This window comes from Vigna angularis, chromosome 2 (assembly GCF_016808095.1).
Source record: "Vigna angularis cultivar LongXiaoDou No.4 chromosome 2, ASM1680809v1, whole genome shotgun sequence".
NCBI lineage: Eukaryota > Viridiplantae > Streptophyta > Magnoliopsida > Fabales > Fabaceae > Vigna > Vigna angularis.
This window is the reverse complement of record NC_068971.1, coordinates 35,626,993-35,637,636: the sequence shown is the minus strand read 5'-3', so window position 1 is coordinate 35,637,636 and position 10,644 is coordinate 35,626,993. Positions and strand designations below refer to the sequence as shown.

At 36.4% G+C, this 10,644-nt stretch overlaps 1 protein-coding gene across 1 annotated transcript; it reads right to left on the bottom strand.

Annotated features, from left to right (window-relative positions):
- Positions 1-1,098: 1,098 nt before the first annotated feature.
- LOC108345750 (protein DETOXIFICATION 21) lies at positions 1,099-3,700 on the bottom strand. Its single transcript, XM_017584487.2, has 8 exons — positions 3,199-3,700; positions 2,525-3,066; positions 2,323-2,409; positions 2,153-2,209; positions 1,837-2,075; positions 1,578-1,696; positions 1,407-1,493; positions 1,099-1,300 (listed from the first exon to the last, which is right to left on the bottom strand). The coding sequence occupies exons 1-8, from the start codon at positions 3,460-3,462 to the stop codon at positions 1,223-1,225; spliced, it is 1,473 nt and encodes a 490-aa protein (XP_017439976.1). The 5' UTR covers positions 3,463-3,700; the 3' UTR covers positions 1,099-1,222.
- Between the last annotated feature and the right edge of the window lie 6,944 nt (positions 3,701-10,644).

Below are 10,644 nucleotides of genomic sequence, written 5' to 3'. Positions count from 1 at the left end.
TAATTTCATTGAGACTTATTTTTTAATCCTGTTACTAGTTTTAGCTTTAAAAATTTGGTTCTTGTTACTATTTTTAACTTACATATTTGATTCATATTACTCTTTTTATACTCGTTCCATTATGGTTACTGATTTTATTCTTGGCCCTGTGCCTATTTAAGACCTGCTACATTTATCAATAAAATACACAAGAATTAAAGAATACAATTACATAGTGAGTGTACTGCGTTTTACAAAGTGGCATCAGAGCTTTATGCTTTGACTGTCTGAATGAGAAAGTAAAAAAAGAGAGTGAGAGAGATGACAAATCTAATAAAAGGTATGTTCCTGGCACAGTTGTTAAAGAAATAAAAATAAGAAATTGTTATTACTAAGGCAATAAATAAATAAATAAAGAAGAAACACCTAAAATAAATTAAATTAAAAACACATAAACTTTTACATTGATTATTATAATGCAAAAATGTGTCATTTTACATGCGTAAGCAAAGTAAAGTCTACTCTTTCCACATCCCAAAGAAAAGATAATATAGTCTATAAATGATAGTGGATGTTGTAATGTAACCCTCCCTCCTTTTCTACATTTATAATAGCCATATTAATTTTACAATAATTTAAAGTAACCTATGTAAAAAAAGTTTATACAATACTGATGGACTCGGATCTTCCCTGAAAACTTTTCTGGTCTTTTAAATTTTTTAATTTTTTTACTTCCAAAACCTGATAAAATTGCCAATTTAAAATACTATTTTTTAAGCCTTTTTCAACAAATAGCTACGTTTAACGAACCACATGTGGACGATCAAATTACGACCGTTACTGGAAAGTGAAAAGTATTCTTTTTCTAATTTATTTCTTCACCAAAAAGTAAGCCACATGAATTGAAAGAGAAAGTAATCTAATATACTTCCATTTGAACACCTCAATATTTTTATATTTTAACACCTTTTATGACTGAGATACACAACTCAATAGAAAATTATAAATAATGACAGATAATTTAAATAAATTGCTAGCTTTCTCGTAAAGTTAGCGATAAATAAAATAATAATAAGAACAATAAACAATGGGCAATTGGAATATATACCTAACACTGAAGAAGAAGAAGAAGGAAAAAGAAATGTTCTTTGATAAAAGGTTAACAAATAACCATCAAATAAAGATCAATTAATCCTTTAGCTGCAGTAAACCAGTGAAAGAAATAACAGATAAAAGTATGAAACTAGTTATCTGATCTAATTGTTTCATGATCAGGTTCAACTTTAGACCACCTATTAATTCGTATACGGGCTATCGTTACCTGCATGGAAACATAATGATTTCATGATGTTTTATATATAATTTAAACTCACGAAAGAAAATATAATAATTGAGTAAACATTACAGAACAATAGAGAAAAAAATACCTGTTCATCCCAATTAGTTCTGTAGGTTAATATAATTAGAACTATAGTTTGAACTAGTGTCCCAAACAACATTCCTATCCAAACACCCTACAACAAAGGTTGTCGAATGAATAATATAGGAATCAAGTGAAATTTGAAAATGATACAAGAAAAATACTATACAAGTCTTACCTTAACTTGCAAGTGGAAAACATTACCAAGTAATATTCCAAAAGGAATACCTATTATGTAATAACATCCTATGTTCACATATGCTACGGTGCTCTGCCACCCTGCTCCAATAGCAACCCCTGTTCAAATCAAATCATTTCATATCTTTCAGACTTGTTCAATTGATAAACAAATTTACTTAGTCATGTAAAAACACAACAGGATTAAAAAATCTTGAATAAATTCTTCAAACCAAGATAACACAAGTTATGAAGCATACCTGAGAGCACTGGTTGAACACTATTCAGTAACAAAGAAAATGCCAACAAAGGTGACAAATCCCCAACAGCAATAGCTACGTCTTCGCTTGTTGTAAATACATAGGCTATTTTTTCTCTTAAAAGTAAGAAAATTGTAAACAAGATTAACCCAATTGAAAAGGATGTAAGCACCGTCACAACTATAGAAAAGATTGCAGCTTTGGAGTTTCCTTTTCCAAGCTCGTTTGCCACGCGAACACTGCCAATGAAGAAAGATTAAGTTAATATTCGTTTAATTTGTACTTTAGAAAGAAAAGAATTTTCACTACTCATTACCTTACAGCAGCCATGAAACCAAGTGATATCATCATTTCCCATCCATTGACGTTGATGCTGTTAAAAAAAAAAATAATTTCGTACATTCAGTTTAATAATTTTGGAAAAAAGTGTGCTTTCATTTCTCATCTTCAAATAATGTAATGTGGGGCAATGCAAAAGGAATATACCATATAGATAGAGCATCGATTTGAACCTCTGCGTTTTCCATGTTACCCGTTAACAGAACCAATATTGTGTTGTACCAGAGCTCAAGACTGTAAATTATACAGTAGAACAAAGTTAGAAATACTAAAATCTTTGCTTTGTACATTAATCATGAAGAAAATCGAAATCAGTTTAAATAATTAGCTGATAGAGAAGAAAGCTCACCATAGCATGGCACCGGCAGAAAGGGACATCTTGACAACAGGCCAGAGGTCTTTAATTGCCAGAAAGGAGAAACCTTTCCATGTATCAGAGCACCATCCGCATGTCACAAATATGATTTGACCAACGTTGGGAATCCAGTATGCCAAAATTGTTGAAAACATTGCACCAGTAATCCCGAGCTTCAGATTCATTGTCAAAAGCCAGGAGAGAAACACATGAATCACTATCGCAAAAGCTGCCAAGAATGCAATGATGACGTTCTTGCTTTGAGATTGCAGAAACATTTGGGTGGTGAAAGAGAAAATGAAAGAAAACATGACAGGAATTGCCCAGAGAGAAATGGTTCCTGCAACATGTGCTATGCTCTCATCTTGGCCTAAAAGTATCAAAATTGGGCTTGTGAAGACGAACACAGGAACAAGAACAAGTGCAGTCACGAACAAAACTATCCATGATCTTTGAAGATACACTCCCATCATGCTATATTCTTTTGCCCCAAATGCTTGTCCACAAAGTGTTGACAATGCACTCGCCATTCCTAACTGAAATTGTCAGTTCACAGATACAAATAATTTTTGTGTTATTCTCTTGTAGCTGCAGTTGATATAGCATGAAATACTTTATCATTGGATAAGTGCAAAAATTTTTGAAGGAAGATGAAGATTTGTACATACCAGAACACCATTGGCAAAGCGAATGAGAACAGTGAAGACAAGGGCAAAAGCAGCAAGTTCCCTTGGGCCAATATGACCAACAAAAGCTTGACTTATAACATTGAGACCGAAGGATGAGAACCTAGTGAATATGGCTGGTCCTGCCACTATCCACATCACTTTGCTCTCTTTCCACACCCTCTTCCCCAACGATGATTCATCTTCTTTTTCTTGCTCTGAGGTTACTGCTCTGTTCAGCAATTTCTGCTTTAGATTCTCCTCCATTTTCCCAGTTTTTGATGGGGGCTTATGATCAAAGACAACAAGAGTTTTAGACTATATTTTATAGAAAAAGAGAGAGGGAATTCCACAGAGACTAAAACACTGAACAGAACAGAGTGAACAAGTTTTGTTTATATCCGCGAGGAAGGCACGAGGAAGAAGAATTATTCGTTCACTAAATATTTTAAGTGTAAAAAGTAATGGAGTGAGTGATCATTATTATATACTCTCAAAACTGGACACAATCATTAAGAAATAGGTTTTCTTTTTCCACAATCGACTCGTTTAAAAGTAAAGTTTCTTGGATGAACTTATAGATCAAGGAAAGTTTTAATAGGATCATATACTCTTCAAAACAATCTATCCTTCTCTTCTACTAACAAAATTTAAAACTGCAGCAGCACTGGTGTTAAGCTCTGGTTGCAAGAGAGGTCCACTAACCAATGCTGGATTTATTGTTTAGCAATTTTTATCTACCATTGTTGAGGATTAATTTCATGTTGAATTGAGTCGGTATATGAGGCATTAGATTGCCTTTTTTATGATGTTAATCCTGTTGGGAAACAGCGGTATTTGTTCCCTCCTCTGTGAACCCCAAAATGGGGACTATGCGGAAGCGTAAAAAATGAAAGTGTAGGTAAAGAGAAAATTAACACTGGAAATTTTAACGTGGAAAATCCTCTCGGAAAAAACCACGGGACCTAGTCCAGAAAAATATCTCCACTATGAAAGTAGGATTACAGTGTTTCTCTCACTCTCTGAGGATCTCTCACTAAATCTCACCCTCTCTGATGGTATACAAGACTCTCCCTGTATCACACACTCACAAAATAGACTCTCTCTATTTTTTCTCTCCTTCACCGTGGCTCTCTTACTCACAGTGAGTTTCACTTCTTCACTTCTACGGTTGTGCCTCTTCACTCTAAAATTGGGTAGCTCTTCTTTTCTCCCTCTGTGTGTATTTGCACGTTTCTGACTTCTCAATTTATGAAGCAAGAAAGCACAAAAAACCAAAATAGTTGTTGAGGTGGTGTGCTGAATTTACGGAAAAAGCAAATGAGTGAGTTGTGCTTTTTTGGGTGGTGGCAGACAATGCTTCATCATTCTTGTTTTATTCAACAAAACTCCCCCATAAAACAAAAATGGGTCTTCCAGTCTGTCTTCGTATCATAACTTAGTTGGAAGGTACCACGACACCAGCACCTTGACAACAATCTTCAACTTTCTTGATTGGTATTGACTTAGTCATCATGTCAGACCAATTCAAGTCTGTATGGACTTTCTCTATCTTCAATTTCTTCTCATCCAGCGCTTCTCGTATCCAGTGATACCGCACGTCGATATGCTTCGAGCGTGAATGGAACATGGGGTTCTTGGTTAGATGGATGGTACTTTGATTATCACAGTTCACCACATAATCGTCTTGATTATGTCCTAATTCACTTAGGAAATTCTTCATCCATAGCATCTCTTTAGAGGCTTCAGTCACCGCTACATACTCTGCTTCAGCAGTAGACAATGTCACACATTTTTGTAGCTTTGACTGCCAAGAAACAGCTCCCCCAGCAAAAGTAATCAGATAACCTGATGTTGACTTCCTTGAATCGACATCTCCAGCCATGTCTGAGTCTGAATATCCGATTAGCTTTAGATTTCCATTGCCAAAACACAAGCTTCTTTTGGTAGATCCTCTAAGATACCTCAGTATCCACTTAACAGCTTCCCAATGCTCCTTTCCTGGATTTGACAGGTATCTGCTTACAACTCCAACAGCATAGCCAATATCTGGCCTTGTACAAACCATTGCATACATAAGGCTACCCACGGCAGAAGAGTAGGGAACCTTGTTCATTTCTTCCTTTTCTTCTTCATTCTTTGGACATTGAGACTTGCTAAGTTTGAAATGTCCAGCAATTGGAACACGAGCAGATTTGGCATTGTGCATGTTGAACCTTTTGAGAATCTTCTCAATATAATCTTCTTGAGATACCCATAACATTCTTCTAGAACGATCTCTGGAGATTTTCATTCCAAGTATCTTCTTTACTGCACCCAGGTCTTTCATGGCAAAAGACTTGCTCAGTGCTTTCTTGAGAGCAGCTATTTTAATTTTATCCTTTCCTACAATCAACATATCATCAACATACAAGAGAAGTATGATGGACTCACCATTTTCATAATGCTTCACAAACACGCAATGGTCTGCGGAGGTCTTCTTGAAATTATGTTGGATCATGAAGGAATCAAATTTCTTGTACCATTGTCTTGGAGCTTGCTTCAGACCATAGAGGCTTTTCTTCAGATGACACACCAAGTGTTCTTTGCCTGGTTCTTCAAAACCCTCTGGTTGCTTCATGTAAATTTCTTCTTCTAGGTCTCCATGTAAGAATGTTGTCTTGACGTCCAGTTGTTCAATCTCCAGGTCTAGTGTTGCTGCCAGACCGAGAATCGCTCTAATGGATGTCATCTTCACCACTGGTGAGAAAATTTCATCAAAGTCTATTCCTTTCTTCTGGTTGCATCCCTTCACGACAATTCGTGCTTTGTACCTTGGGCTTGGGTTGTTCTCTTCATTCTTGAGCTTGAACACCCATTTGTTCTGCAATGCTCTCCTTTCTTTTGGTAATTCTACCAAATCATAAGTCTCATTTTCCTTTAAGGATTGCATCTCTTCTTCCATGGCTTGCAACCATTTGCCTTTGTCTTCCGTCTCCATTGCTTCTACAAAGCTTTGAGGTTCACCTTCATCAGTAAAATTAACATATTCATTTGAAAAATACCTTCTTGACGGTTGCTTCTGCCTTGTTGATCGTCTCAATTGGGGTTCTTGAGGAGCATCCTCAATTGGTTGATCTTCTTCCGTCAGATTAGGTTGATCTGCTTCTTCAGCCATTTCATCAAGTTGTAACTCTGGTTCGGCTTGATGAGTCTCTCCCCCTAAGTTGTTCATCACAATAGGGCTTTGATCACTTATCAGCTTAAGTGTTGGTTTCTCCACTTTCTTGATGTCTTGGATTGTCTGATCTTCAAAGAACACCACATCTCTGCTTCGAACAATCTTTCTGTTTGCAGGATCCCATAATCTGAAACCAAATTCATCTCTTGGAGAACCAAGGTATATGCACTCTTTCGCCTTAGCATCGAGCTTTGCTCTTTCATCTTTCGGAATGTGAACTGATGCCTTACATCCGAAGACTTTCAAGTTGCGATATGAGGCCTTTTTACCGGACCATACTTCTTCTGGGATCTTACCATTCAATGGTCTTGATGGTGATAAGTTGATCAATTGAGTTGCTGTTAGCACTGCCTCCCCCCAGAATGTCTTGGGAAGTTTTGCGTGAGACAACATGCTTCTGACCTTCTCAGCAATCGTTCTGTTGAATCTTTCAGCCACACCGTTCATTTGAGGTGTTTTGGGAGGTACTTTCTCATGTCTGATCCCATGAGTCTTGCAATAGTGCTCGAATGGACCTCTGTACTCTCCACCGTTATCACTTCTCAAGCATTTCAACTTTCTACCAGTTTCACGTTCAACAGAGGCGTGAAACTCCTTGAAGATTCGTAGAACTTCGTCTTTTCTTTTCAATGGATAGACCCACAATCTTCTAGAGTGGTCATCAATGAAGGTAACAAAATATTGAGCACCACCAAGGGACCTTTCGGATGTTGAACAGACATCTGAATACACAAGATCCAAAATATGCTCTCTTCTACTTCTATTATCAGATTTATGGAAAGATACTCTGTGCTGCTTACCTGCTAGGCAGTCTTCACATAATTCAAGTGGTTGTCCTTTTATACTTTGGAGATGATCTTTTGCGAGGATCTCTAATCCCTTCTCACTCATGTGGCCCAGTCTTTTATGCCATAACTCCTTACTTTCTTCTTGAGCAACATTCGTCTCTCCTTTGTATATTTTTCCTTGCATGCAGTACAAGGAGCCTTCCTTCTTGCCTCGAGCAACAATCATGCTTCCTTGACAGAGTTTCCATCTTCCATCGCTGAATTGGTTGTTCATTCCAGCATCATCTAGCTTACCGACTGAGATAAGGTTTAGACGTATCTCTGGTACATGTCTTACCTCCTTCAGCACAAGTTTGTTTCCATTTTCTGTCATCAAAGTCACTTCTCCTATGCCCACAATTTTGCTTGTGACATGATTACCCATCTTCACTGTTCCAAAGTCTCCTTTTTGATAGGATGAGAAGAATCCCTCATGAGGAGTAACATGGAAAGATGCTCCGGTATCTACTATCCAAGTGCAGTCATCAAAAGCAATATTTAGATAGTTTACCTCAGTGATAAGGAACACATTCTCATCATTTGATACCACCGCTGTTGTAGTCTTTTCCTCCAACTTCTTTTTGGGATCTATCACATCAAGGTGTACAGTTCCATTCTTCTGATCTCTTTTCAGGAATCTACATTCTTGCTTCTTGTGACCATCTTTTCCACAATAGAAGCATGTCAAACCTTTGGAACGAGACTTGAATCTTCCTCGTGACTTTTCACGTTTTCCTTTGTTTCTGTGTTCATTCCTTCCTCTATTCTCAACAACGTTGGCTTCTGAGTGACTACTCATTCCTCTTTCTTTCCTTCTGGACTCTTCATTCAGCAAACTGTCTGTAATGTTATCCAGCTTGAGTTTTCCATCTGGTGTTGAGTTACTGAGAGTGACCACCAATGTGTCCCAACTCTCCGGTAGGGAACTAAGGAGTAGAAGAGCTTGTAACTCGTCATCAATCTTCATATCCGCCTTCATTAATTGATTCACAATACCTTTGAAGGTGTTGAGATGCTCGATCATATTCTGGTCGTCAGTGTACTCCAACTTTACGAGTCGTCTCACAAGGTGAGCTTTATTTCTGGGAGTCTTCTTTTGAATCAAAGATTCAAGCTTTGTCCATAACTCATACGCATCGGTATAAGTCGATACATGCTCAAACAAGGTTTTGTCGATGTATTTCCGAATCATAGCCACTGTTTTACGATTCAGAATCTCCCAATCTTTTTCAGCCTTCCCTTCCGGAATTTCCGAATTTGTGATCGGCTCATACAAATCCTTGCAGTATAGATGATCTTCCATCATCGGCTTCCAGTAGGAATAATTATCCGCAGTTAGCTTGAACATGTCTCCTTCCATCTTGAGTTTCACAGGATTCTGACTTTTTCGAACCGGTAGCTCTGATACCACTGTTGGGAAACAGCGGTATTTGTTCCCTCCTCTGTGAACCCCAAAATGGGGACTATGCGGAAGCGTAAAAAATGAAAGTGTAGGTAAAGAGAAAATTAACACTGGAAATTTTAACGTGGAAAATCCTCTCGGAAAAAACCACGGGACCTAGTCCAGAAAAATATCTCCACTATGAAAGTAGGATTACAGTGTTTCTCTCACTCTCTGAGGATCTCTCACTAAATCTCACCCTCTCGGATGGTATACAAGACTCTCCCTGTATCACACACTCACAAAATAGACTCTCTCTATTTTTTCTCTCCTTCACCGTGGCTCTCTTACTCACAGTGAGTTTCACTTCTTCACTTCTACGGTTGTGCCTCTTCACTCTAAAATTGGGTAGCTCTTCTTTTCTCCCTCTGTGTGTATTTGCACGTTTCTGGCTTCTCAATTTATGAAGTAAGAAAGCACAAAAAACTAAAATAGTTGTTGAGGTGGTGTGCTGAATTTACGGAAAAAGCAAATGAGTGAGTTGTGCTTTTTTGGGTGGTGGCAGACAATGCTTCATCATTCTTGTTTTATTCAACAAATCCTTCACAGTTGACCTTGTGTTTGTTTTGATGACGGATGTATTGATTAGAATGACTGTTGGCATGCTCTGTTCTGCATTAAAATAACTCGTTCTTCTTTTGACTCAACTATTGCTAGTAGACCTTGTCTGATAAAGGAAAGTCAGGCATCAAGGATGAACTTCAGAAGCTTGTATCAGAATTTGATGACATTGTATTTAAGAATGTGCTTATTTGTGGAGTATCTCCTTCCGAGGATGCTTCCTAGCCTAGGATATAGATAAGGAGTCTGCAATCATAGCAAATGTATGTTGATTACTAAATTAAAATTATTACTTTGCTTCCATTGTTACCATTTCTTATTTTAGAGTAGTTGAGTTTTTGGTAGTATATCAGTGGGATTTTGTTACTGTCTGATAACTGAAATTTGGATATCAGAAGATTACGTCGAAACAAAAATAATGTGGCATGTGTCCTTTACTCTATGAACGACAAGCAATTGGTTTGTTTTTACCTTGAGTGATAGTCTCCCATTTTAAATAAAATATAGTGTATGAACATTAAGTAAACAAACAATTTACTCGATGCGATCAAGTAGGCAATAGAGCTGACCACGACCTTCTATTCACATTTCATTTGGTTGATAATTTGGGTTAAATAATTCCTGAAAAGAAAATTATATAGGGGCGTGTGCAATTGGTTCAAAAGAAATCAGGAGACATTTTTCTTTTATAAAAAAATTTATGATATTCCATTAGATTTTGTGACATTCAATTCAATTTTTTTTCATTTTTTAGAAGACAATGAAATCTGGTCATATTTAATTCATATTTTAAAACTCTACATATTTAATTTTTATTTAAATTGTCCCATTTTTTATGGATTATTTTGGTCATATAAATATTGTTATAAATGATTTTATCTAAATATTTGAAACTATGCTATTTTCATATTCTCTTTCTAAATATTAACAAAAAAATGAAGGCACAAGAGTAAGACGTAAACTAGGAACAAATAAGGAATTCGAGAAAAGCAAAACTGAAAAATTTATTAACAGCAAGAGAGAGAAATTCAGTCGTTAAAGACGAGAGAAAGAGAGAGAAACAAAATATTAAAAACAAAAATATTATTTTCTCTCCCTGAGTCAAAGAGAGAAAGAGATGAGTATGCACATGCGCAAAGAGAACAAAGAAAAAAATATAGACTTCTTTGCGACGAGTAGTTAACTCTGTTTTTACAAAATTGTAATGAAATGGACTTGATTGATGCAATTATATAAAATGGAAACCAAATTGAGTTTTTTTAAAAGGTGAAACGAAGTTGATACTAATCCCTAAATTTGAAAACTAATTAAGCAATTAAGCTTTTAAAAAATGTACTATATTTACCTAAATTATGATAATATTTATTTTTAAAAAGAATATTTTGATATGTAAAAATAAT

What these genes read in the sequence shown, in the direction of transcription:
- LOC108345750 (XM_017584487.2), bottom strand. Translation starts at nt 3,462, where the DNA reads ATGGAGGAGAATCTAAAGCAGAAATTGCTGAACAGAGCAGTAACCTCA. An exon ending in ATCGATGCTCTATCTATATG is followed by an intron (nt 2,210 to 2,322) that starts GTATATTCCTTT and finishes TTTTTTTAACAG; the next exon opens with CATCAACGTCAATGGATGGG. An exon ending in GGTTTCATGGCTGCTGTAAG is followed by an intron (nt 2,076 to 2,152) that starts GTAATGAGTAGT and finishes CTTCATTGGCAG; the next exon opens with TGTTCGCGTGGCAAACGAGC.